This window comes from Anopheles cruzii, chromosome 3 (assembly GCF_943734635.1).
Source record: "Anopheles cruzii chromosome 3, idAnoCruzAS_RS32_06, whole genome shotgun sequence".
Taxonomy (NCBI): Eukaryota; Metazoa; Arthropoda; class Insecta; order Diptera; family Culicidae; genus Anopheles; species Anopheles cruzii.
The window spans coordinates 13,617,365-13,628,830 of NC_069145.1; the positions used below are offsets into that span (position 1 = coordinate 13,617,365).

General features: G+C 47.0%; 1 protein-coding gene across 1 annotated transcript; it reads right to left on the reverse strand.

Annotated features, from left to right (window-relative positions):
- Window positions 1-3,868: 3,868 nt before the first annotated feature.
- LOC128274300 (cytochrome P450 4d8-like) lies at window positions 3,869-6,018 on the reverse strand. Its single transcript, XM_053012447.1, has 4 exons — window positions 5,859-6,018; window positions 4,903-5,356; window positions 4,268-4,830; window positions 3,869-4,209 (listed from the first exon to the last, which is right to left on the reverse strand). Exons 1-4 carry the CDS (start codon window positions 6,016-6,018, stop codon window positions 3,869-3,871), a joined length of 1,518 nt encoding a protein of 505 aa, XP_052868407.1.
- Between the last annotated feature and the right edge of the window lie 5,448 nt (window positions 6,019-11,466).

Genomic DNA, 11,466 nt, shown 5'->3' on the forward strand with positions numbered 1-11,466 from the left:
CAACATCAGCAACAGCAGCAGCAACGGCATCAGCAACGAAAGAAGCAACGGCAGCAGCAACAGCAGCGTTAACAGCAGAAGCAACAGCAGCTGTTCCGCACCCGGGCCGGGTGTACCGTGAGTTGTGCGAATCACTAGTTTATTTCAGACGAAATATACACGCAGCTGTTATTTAAGTAACTGAGAATTCGTTTTTATCTTGCTTTTCGAAAGTAGTGTAACTTCCGTCGTTACTTCCGTCCCAGGAGCGTATTTATCACCGGTCAATTCGAACGAAAACGTTCCAATCACTGACAATCACCGACTGATCGATGACCATTGCTCGAATCAACGTTATTCTCGCCGCCCATTGATCCTCTGGCCAGTTCAGTTGCTTATCGTCTCAAATTTTTCAATTTAATAGCTCGTGCAATAAAACAGCTTTATGGTTACCAGGAGTTGTTAGCCGATTAAGGATCCATTCATTCTTGTTGGTTACTATCTAACCAATAAGATGTAGCTCAAATCTTGCAATTTAGACACACCTTTTCAGAAATGTATATTAGAACTGCAGGCGACAGCAGTGTTCATTCACGTTTTTATTATGTTACGTTTTATCTCGCCAACAATAGAGGATTGTTGATTAGCGTTATCCATTGGTCGGTGCTGTTATCAACACTATTTAAAGGAGTGTTCCGATTGAATGTTTGCATTCATTTCTAATCGACGGTGGTTAGCGGAGTGCACAAGTGTTACAATAGCCAGTTACGGTAGTAAGCATAAATGGAGGCTAACAAAGACGAAGCAAAACGTTGCCTTGAGCTGGCAACGGGTGCCTTTGATGCAGGAAATCTAGTAAAGGCAGAGAAGTTGCTGAAAAAATCCCAATCGATGTATCCGCTGGAAGAGGCGAAAGCATTGCTGAAGCGCATGAAGCCTACCGCGTCCAGTTCCGGGTCAGGCAGCACACGAACGTCACTGCAAACGAGTGAAGAGTCGGTTCCCCGGCAGCGAACGGAGAATGGGAAGGGCAGCAATAAACCTCGCCAACGAACGGCAAATCCGGGAGGAGATAAGCCGTCGGAAGCCGGCGGACATCGTGAAGCGCGTGCTAAAGTCTAAAGATTTGTACGAAGTGTTGTGTGTTGTGATAGACGCATCGAAAGAAAGCATTACAAGAAGCTAGTATTACAGGTGCACCCGGACAAAGCTAAAGCCCCTGGGTCGGCTGAAGCTTACAAAATCGTGAACAAGGTATTCGCAACACTGAGCGACGATGAGCGGCGAGCAGACTACGATAGTCGTGGATCTTCCGAAGGTGGAAACCCACCGGTGGACCGTGCAAGACCTTCACCGGGTTCCTCGAAGTGACATTTTACAGACGATCACGGCGGCTTCACCTACAACAAGTCACATGGAGGCCAGGATGATAGGTGTATCCGCTTCCGGAGGCGGAAGTGTTGCTGAAACGCGTCAAAACGCAGTCGCAGTCCACCAACGGGACAGCGCCCGGTGCTGCCAACGGTGGCTCATCGGCCCGCCGACGAACGGTGAATCGGGAAGCAGCGGACAAGCCATCGGAACCGAAACTGAACATCGACTACACCCAGGACCAGTTGGACGTGGTGAAGCGGGTGCAAAAGTGCAAAGACTTTTATGAGGTGCTGGGCGTTTCACAAGAAGCACCGGACTCGGAAGTAAAGAAATGCTACAAGAAGCTGGCTCTACAGCTTCACCCGGACAAAAACAAGGCTCCCGGGGCAGTGGACGCGTTCAAGGTGCTCGTTAAAGCGTTCGAAACGCTAACGGACCCGCAGCAACGGCAGAAGCATCAGCAGCAACAACGGCAACAGCAGCAGCAACAGCAACGACAACAACAGCAGCAACAGCAGCAGAAACAGCAGCAACAGCAGCAGAAACAGCAGAAGCAAGACCATCAGCAACAGCAACGGCAACAACAGCAGCAACAGCAGCAGAAACAGCAGCGGAAACAGCAGCAGCAACAGCAGCAGCAACGGCAACAACAGCAGCAACAGCAGGAAATACTGCACCAAATGTTGTTGATGCTGCAGCAACAACAACAACAGCAGCAGCAGCAGCAGCAAAAGCACCAGCAATGGCAGCAGCGGCAGCAGCAACAACAGCAGCAAATACTGCATCACATGTTGTTGTTGCTGCAGCAGCAACGGCAGTAGCAACAACAGCAGTTTTGCACCCAGCCCGGGTGTACCGTGAGTTGTGCGAATCACTGGTTTTATCCAGACGAAATATACACGCAGCAGTTGTTGAAGTGACTGAAAAATCGATTTTAATTGTCTTGCTTTTCGAAAGTAGTGTAATAGGAAGCGTTCTCTCTGACGGCGCTAAAAGTAGCTTTCTGAGCAACGAAGCAAGCACCGACCGGGACGATCATCAGCAGAAAAGTCGTTGTAAAGTAAGATTTTCCTTGACAGAATCTTCAGCATCTGCAGCGTCTTCGCTATCATCGCAGTCCGACTCCGTTTGGCAAGATTTATTACGCTCCCAAGGAAGTTCCGATGGGTCACCTGATCTGTCCGACAGTGAATAGTCAAAGTCAGGAGCTTCAGAACCAGAGTTTTCAACAGAATCAGGACTTTCCGAGAATTCGACGGAGTCAGCCTCCGAATCAGAGGAGTTGTCTCATCGATTTTCTGTTTCCAGCGAATCGGACTCCTCCCCGGTTTCTTATTCTTTTACTTTGGACCCTCAATGCTCCGACAGGGACTCTGATCTTGATACTTGGCCCAACTCGTTTCGGTGGTTGTAGATGTAAACAATGCTCCTAATTTTCATCAATCAAGACAGGTGATTAAATTAATAAAGTGTGTCGAACAAGTTACGATACGTTAACGTCCCGAATTCTCGCCCGTTAAGTATGGTTTGTTGTATAAGAATGATGAATCGGTCATTGGTAGGCGGTCATAAACATACCTCAAATTGCCCTGACTGCTTCTCGTACAAGGCACGTTTACTAGCGGTTGGCTTTTACCGGTCAATAAATTTAAAATGCCCCACACGGTGGCACGGTGCCCTGGCTTGCTCCGCAGGTCCAACGATTCACGGGCGTTCGGGATACTTCATTCGTTCACGGTATGTTTACAGCAATCATAATTTATCGTTGTGACTCTTTCAACTTTGTAGTCGGTCTACCAGCACGGCGACCGGGACATTTTAATATATGTCATCGTGTGGCGGAAACGGCAAAAAGCACTGCAGAGTGCGAAGAGTTAATCGGCCCCGGCAACAGCCTCCAATAGCTCATAATTACGTCGATGATGTTGGAAGTAATTAATTTTTGTCCGAATCGGCAACGGCATACAATGGACCGTATCGAACCGGAAGGACCACGAAATCCGGTATGTAATTGGCCCCGTTTTGGGCGATAGGGATCCCAAAGGAGGGGAATGAACAAAAATCTCTCGCCACATTCGCTCGCGTGGTAAGTTGTGGGAGTCGTTAGCGAGAATCATTAATTGAATCATGTCATCATCCCTTGCAGGCCGATGTATCGTCGATGTCCTCCCGATCCGCGCGTAAAATTTATTAATCATTTTTATTGATTGAAAAGGCCAATCGGTCGCGGTTCAGGCTTTTCGGAAGCGCCGCAATGGCTTGTTGCTGAGTCAGTCGCCGAACCGAGCATAACCGAATGCTGGTCGGCTATTTAATTAATACGGAACGGTAATCAATCATCTTCTTCAAGGACACGAGTTGAGTGGCCTGTGAGTAGACGTTGCGGACGCCCACTTTATCCCCCTTAATCCAGAGGACCAAACTTGTGTTACTCGTGCCGTTGGCAGCAGATTTAACGGTTGGTCTTAACTTTATTCGACAAAAGGTTTCTCAAGTGTTCATTACCCATTAGAGCTTACTTCCTCAGCTGAATCTTCACCGGAATTCCGATATCGGGACGCAGTACGAGATCGGTTTTCACGCGCAGCTTCTTCAGTGACTCGCCCGGCAGGATCCGGTAGTTGGCAATCAGCTTGATCAGGCTCACCTTCATCTCCATCAGGGCGTACCGTTGGCCGATGCAGTTCCGTGCCCCAATGCTGAATGGTAGATAGTCGAACGGGCCACGTTTCGACTCGGCCTCGTCCGAAAACCGGTTCGGATCGAACTTGTTCGGGTTCGGGTATATCTCCGGGTTCCGGTGGATCACGTAGATCGGAACAAGAATATTCTGTCCCGCGGGCACCACGGTGCCATCTGGAAAAACGATACAGTTCGGGTTATACGGTCAACCTCCGTTCGGTGTGCCACTTACTCATTTCCAAGTCTTCGACCAGCGCCCGGCCAATGATGCCCACCGGTGGGTACATTCGGAGACCTTCTTTCACCACCAGATCGAGGTACTTGAAATCCTGCAGGTTCTGGTAGGTCAGCTCGGCGGTCTTGTGGTCCGGGCCGAGAATGGACACGATTTCCTCGTACACGCGCTCCTGCACGTCTTGATTGCGCGCCAGCTCGTAAATCGTGAACGAGATTCCGCTGGTCGTAGTGTCGTGGCCCTCGAACATGAAGGTATCAACCTCCTCTCGAATGTCCAGATCGCTGAGCGGTTTGCCATCGACGTTCACGTTGAGCAGCAGATCGAGGAACGTCATCTTACGCTTGGAGTACAGATTCTCTTCGTTCATGTCAAAGTTCACGTTCTCCTGCTTGTCCTTGGCCAGCTGTTCCCGGCGGCTACGAATGACGGAGTCCGTGAACGCGTGCAGCTCCCGAATGACCCGCCGTTGCTCCCAGGAGTTCGGGTGGAAGAGGTCGTACAGTGTCGGGTACGGTCCCACGATGCTCAGCGTGCGGAGTAGCACAAGGACAGCCATTCTGGAAGCATGGGGGAAGCATACGGGGGTCACATTGTTCGATACGACTACGAGACACCTTACGGGCACTAACCTCTTGACGTTTTGGACATACTGATTGTCTGGGTTGTGCTGAGCGTCGACCGTCGTGCCCATCGACGTTTCGCAGATACTGTCCAGCGCCATCAGCGTTACGTAGTCGTACATGTCGAACTCCTTTCCATCGACGTGCTTCCGCAGCAACTCCACCATCGTGTTCGTTTCGGTGTTGAACACCTTCACGAACTGCTCCAGTATCTTGAAGTGAAACGTCGGGGTGATGATCTTGCGCCGCTGGAACCACTTCTCGCCGCTCGAGATCAAGAGGCCAGTTCCCAGCCACGGCTCGATGAACTGGTACAGCAGAGCCTTTTCCGTCTTCTTCGCCAGCAGCACCTTCTCCACGTTTTTCGGGCTAGTCATCAGGATGATGGTCCAGTTAAAAAGTGACCACATCATGTAGTCCTGACCGTAGTCCTCGTGCAGTTTGACAACCCGTTCGAAAACGCCTACGTGCCGGTGGCAGCCATGAAGAAAGCGAAAAAAATAAAAAACCCACCCGATGAGAATGATGCAGACTGACCGTTCGACTCTAGGTGTCATCTTTGACCACCCTGCGAGGGCCGCTAGTCAAGCCAGATTAGATGAGAAATGATTTCTTGAAGCGCACGCGTAAGGCGCGTCGCTCTTCGTGTGCTGTGTTTTCGAGTGGACGCCTTAAGATAAGAGATCCGGGTGCGGGGTGTTTACATTTTGCCCCCTTTCACTAAGGACGATGACGAAGCAGAACCAGCAGAATGGACCCTTGATACCGCGCTTATCCTCGTCCACGTCGGAAAAGTTAATTTTATCGCATCGTATTCGTAACGGGTGCCCCGTTGGCTGGCACCCTTCAGCCGGCGGTCAATGAAAACCCCGGGTACGGTATGCAACTATGCAACTCAACTTATGTGGGGCAAAAGGAACATCTAACGAGTAATAATCGTCCAAGTTGAGGAATTCGGCACTTACCGGGAATATCTAGTCGGGCAAACTCCAGCAAGTTGCCCACCACCGGCAGTGGCTTCGGCCCAGGGAAGTGTTTGGCCATCTTCTGGAGCTTTCTCCGCTCGATCAGGTGCGTGATCACCACGAACACCACCACACCCACGATCAGCGCGTGCAGGATCATGTTTAGATGATCCTCGGTCGGTCTCCGGAAGCAACTCTTCAATCCACACCCAACTTGATTTCACTGTTTTTACACTTGCTGTATGAAGGCAGCGTACCGATTTCGGCCACACTTGGAACAGCACTGACCGGACCGTGCTTCGTGGGCCACGATTTTGTTATATCGTTATCGGATCTTATCAATCACACAAAATCCGTTCACAATCGGTTATCGGAACCCCGGAGCTCTCCACGGGGGAGCTAAGACTCCCCAAAGCCATTGCTCGGAATCGGACACACGGTTATAAATTTCGCGTCTACGGATTACTGGAGTGTGAACCGTTACGATTTGCGGTTGCAATTTTGGACGTATCAGCTGTGTGTCTCTTCGCAGGGGTGATAATATGGACCCGTGACTGGGCTGTAGACTTTGGTTACTTTGGCCGCCGGTGAGCGCCGTAGTGTGCGTGCCCGGTGAGAACCGTGACTGCTACTTAGCTAATGATCGAGGCTAAACTTTGAGCATAGTGTCCATCCTTGTACAGGCCATGGCTTAAATATGTATCAAACGCATTTGAAGCTGTCCATTCAAAATACTCGCATCCATCCAACAGTGAATCAGATACATATTATCTATATTTGAAAATGGATACTTCCAGGATCGGTTTGAGGAATGCAGTAAATTCACAAGCTTCCAAATGTACTAATAGAATAAGAACGTCGGTTAACTGATGGAGAAAAACAATAAACGAGGAACAACGAAGCTATTGCCCATCTGTCTGACAATATTGCGGATTGCGCTGCTAGTAGTCAGGATTTGTTTTGGAGCTATTCGTGGATACAATTGAAATTAGAGGGAAAGCGCCATAAAGCTTTTAAAGTGTTGGGTAAATTTAAATCCGATTAAAACTCTGGTGGCTGGCCAACTGGTTCCTACGGGATGGCGTACCAAGCGCATTCGGCGCATTAACGCAAAAAGCCACCGTGCACGTCGAGGGCCGTTTCCGGTGTGTTCATTAACGTCGTGTTTGTTCTTCGGATTGATCAGAAAACTTTTAACCGCCCGCCGACCGGATGCACGATCACCTGAATGCAAAACCAGTTCCGGCGTACCACTGCCACGTACAACTGGTTTGTGTTCGTGTTTAAATTGAATTGCAAGTTCGGCCGAGGCAGTTGAAGAAAAACCGCAGCCAGCGTGGGTTTGGGGGGCAAGATTGGAGTGGAATCGCACAGTTGAGTTGAGTGGAAACTGCATTGCTGTTGCTACGGGTGAAAATAGTTAAAACGCTGGCCGATTTGTGGGGCATTGTGGGGCAAGTAACTGACGAAGTCCATGTTTTTCTCCGGTTCGGTGAGTAGCGCTGGACAGAAGTAATTTTCACTCCTAGAGAGAGCGCCTTCAGAGGTACCGATTCGGACGATTCCGACAAAAGATTCCTTTGGTCCGGGTTCCGGAAGTGCAATGTAAATGAAGTGATCTGCATGGTAAACGAGCCTGACCGATGAGTTTGAGAATGCCCGCACTGCACTGCAAAGTTCAGTTTAGACAGGCGAGAAGTTTTTCCTTACCTTGCTTGTTTCAACGGAAAGCAGCACTGCAACTAACAATCAGTCTGAAGCTCACCCATAAATCCGGACGAACAGGAAATGAAAGCGCCACGTGATGTCTTTCGTTGGAACATCTTTTCCCGCAAATGATTTTTATTTCATATTGTAGTGCCGTAGAACTGTTTTTGTTTCAAAAATGTTTTTTTTCCGGATGCTTCATTGGTACCAAGTTTTCAGGTTTGTTAATCCAAAGCTGGTGCATCGTGCCTCTTTGTTCGAATGTTGTACTTTTCGTAGAACTTGTAACTAAAATAAATATACGCAATCTTCTAACGGGGGGGTCTGTGGTTTTTACATATAAATTTATACAGTTGTTCTTTAACTGCAGAAAGAAGCTTACCCTATCTCTAGTATATTAAAAGCAACAGCAACATCTGCTTCGAACGCGGCTTAATAATTGTTACTCCACTATTTTGATTTTGGTCTTTTCGCTTGTAATGTTTAAAATCGTGTCTCTTTCGCTCCGCTCCGCGTATTGGATTTATAATTTTTTCGATCAAACAGTTGTGCTTCATTTGATTTTTATCTAAATTATCATTCCTTTCATGATCCTTTCTGCTTTGTTTATATCATAAATTGTTTTATATACATGAATCAACAATATGTACAGTGACAGTGTGCAACTGCAACCCCGAAACGCCAGCACTCTCGAAGGGAAAGGTTTCTTCGGTTAAACAACGGCTTGATAATGGCTTAATCAGATGACTTACTTTCGTTCTTTTTTTTACACTTGACCTCTGAACTGGGACGTGGTGCAATCGCCATTTCTGCAAGGGCAACAGTAGCAAGCGAGGGAACGAAAATGTGGAAGCGTTTCAAGAAGGAAAATTAGGCTAAGAATGCAAACGGCTGGCATAGAGCGAACAGAAATAATATCTGGGAGCAGCCTCGCTGCGCTACAGATGCTGCGAATCGAGTTAACTAATGAGGTAGATCGATCCTACGGAACTAAATCCTACGAAATGCCACTAGCGGAAGCCAAACTACGGAACTAAGGTTCGCTACGTGAGTGAAGCAATTCCATCGGGACTGTCGGGGTCGTGGGGGGGGCGTATAGTTTACATTTCCCGTGCTAAATGTCCTTGTCCGGTCGTCCGGTTTCAAAAGTTCCTTCTGGTTTGGCACCATTCCAGCCATTTGGCATTTTGTGTGGCCGAAAGTTTTCAACATGAAAAAAGCCGTAAAGTTAATGAAAACACGCAGCGGCACCCTCACCGAGCTTAAAATTGATTTCGCTTTCTAGTCGATAAAAAATTCCGCTCCTTGAGCCGCGATTAAATTAGCTCAATTGTTTTCGCCACAAAAACTTTTTGCGCCATTTGCACCGAACACGGCGGATTGGAAATTGTGCAGGAGCGTGCAGGCCAAATGACACTGGCTTGCGGAAATGGCCGACTTTACTGTCGACTGTCCTCGCTCGCGGCAATGAGGAAACAACATTAAAAATATAAATAAACGGGGAACATCGTATCGTTTTCCCGTTCGTCTCGGTCAACTTGGTGTCGGACGGAAGCGTCCTGTCATAGTGCGACCCGTCCCGTGGCCAACAGGAAAACTTCCGCCGGAAATGGGAAGTGCTTTCGCTCCCATACCCATACAGCTCCGTACAGCTCTGTGGCGTTCCGTGAGTCTGGCAAATCTTGAGCCTGGTTTATTTGTGCAGCCAGTCGGGCATTCTATTCACTTTGCCACTTCATCGTAATGAAGCGCGTTGTTGAAGTGGTGAAGATAATGAAAAGTTTTTACCCGTCGACAAATCCGTCGACATTCAGCGCCAATGTCAGTGTACGATCAATAAGCGGTTTGCGGTTGGTTGGTCAACATTAGCGCTCAGTGAAGAAGTACACTCTGTCAACTTTCTATAGCCGCACCCACATTTTCAACGTATCTTCTAAACCGTCTTTCCGATTCAACTTCTGGTTTTGGGACTTTTTTAAGTAGATAAAATTATGAATAAAACCATTTGGTTGGATTGAAGTTTTATGATTTCTAGCTTTTTTTCGACCAAATACGATATAGGCACTGTCAACTTTCTATAGCCGCACTTTGAGTTTTGCTTCCGAGAGTAGTTTTCATAACGAGTTTTGCAAGTGAATTACTTAAATATGTCAAAAGGAAGTGTTCTAAGTGGAAAAGAAAAAGGATTGATAGAGGCAAATAGTCTAGAGGGTATTGCTATTCGAGAAATGGCTCGAAGAGTAAAGAGATGTAATAAAATGATCGGTAATTAGTTAAAGGATCCTTAACGGTATGCAACTGTGCAATGTACTCCGAAAAAAATCAAGATGTCGATGAGAACCAACTGGAACATTGTTAAATTGGCGTCAAATTCGACAATATCGCTATCAAAAATCAAATCTACACTGGATCTGCCAGAGAGCAGGGAAGCTATTCGCAAGGTTTTGCAAAACAGCTCGAATATAACTCGAGCAAAAATGATCAAGGCACCAAATCCAAGCCTACTACACCAACAAAAATGTGTAGAATTTGCGAAACTGAACATGGCAAGTCGGTGGGACATGGTATCTTTGGGTTTTCTTCTGCTTTTTCAAGAGCATATTTTGTATCAAAAGAACCAATTTCGTTTTCTGGTTTTTTCGTGTAGGTGATCTTTTCTGATGAAAAAAAGGTTAATTTGGATGGGCTTGATGGTCTAACAGGCTACTGGCGAGATTTACGCAAAGATCCAGAGTACTTCTCAACCCGTAATTTTGGAGAAGGATCTCTGATGGTGTAGCTTGGGTTTTGCTCTGCGGGCAAGCTCAGTCTGGCTTTTACATCTTGTAAAATGAACTCTAACGATTACATCCAGATTCTAGAAGATGGTCTGATCCCGTTTACAGCTGCCAACCGCCGAAAAAATTGGTTTTTCAACAAGATAATGCTAGCATTCACACCAGTTTGATAACTCGAACATGGTTTGCTACCCATAAAATCAATTTTCTTGGGTGGCCAGCGCGAAGTCTGGATCTAAATTCAGTTGAAAATGTCTGGGGAATATTGGTTATACAAATTTATGCGGATAGGAAACAATACAGCTCTATTAATGAGCTTAAGGCATCCATTTTGGAAGATTGGGAACATATGGACCCAAAAATATTGAAAAACCTGGTTGACAGTATGACAAACAGAATTTTCCAAGTCATTCAGCGATCAGGAAAGCAAACTGGCTATAAAACCTTACAATGAATACAGAGACTTGAAAAAAATCCACACATATTGATCTTTTCATTAGGTGCGGCTATAGAAAGTTGACAGTGCCTATATCGTATTTGGTCGAAAAAAAGCTAGAAATCATAAAACTTCAATCCAACCAAATGGTTTTATTCATAATTTTATCTACTTAAAAAAGTCCCAAAACCAGAAGTTGAATCGGAAAGACGGTTTGGAAGATACGTTGAAAATGTGGGTGCGGCTATAGAAAGTTGACAGAGTGTATAATGTTTAAATGATATTCATTAACCAACTTTCACACCGTGGGCCATCCCCGGTAAAGCACAACTTCATTTATTACCTCTGAAAGCTCAAAGCATGGGCATTTTATGGCCTGGACGAAGACATCTTTTTCCTCCGTTGCATCTGCAGTTCGAACAGTGCAATTCATCACAATGTGCCTTCGGCGGGCTTACTTCACACGCTCAACCCGAGTGCCGAAGGTCTAGAAGTGCGCCCGTTTGCCCTTTACAACCGGCGTACGCAAGAAACCGACCGACGACGAGCGGCGCAGCATCATCAATCACAATTACGGTGGCCCGCCCGTTGAAGCGGAATGGCGCAAAAATAATGCTTTCAACCGGAACAAACCGAAGGAGTTCTAAAAGACGGAGGGAAAATGAAGTGAGCACTAATTATGAGTCGA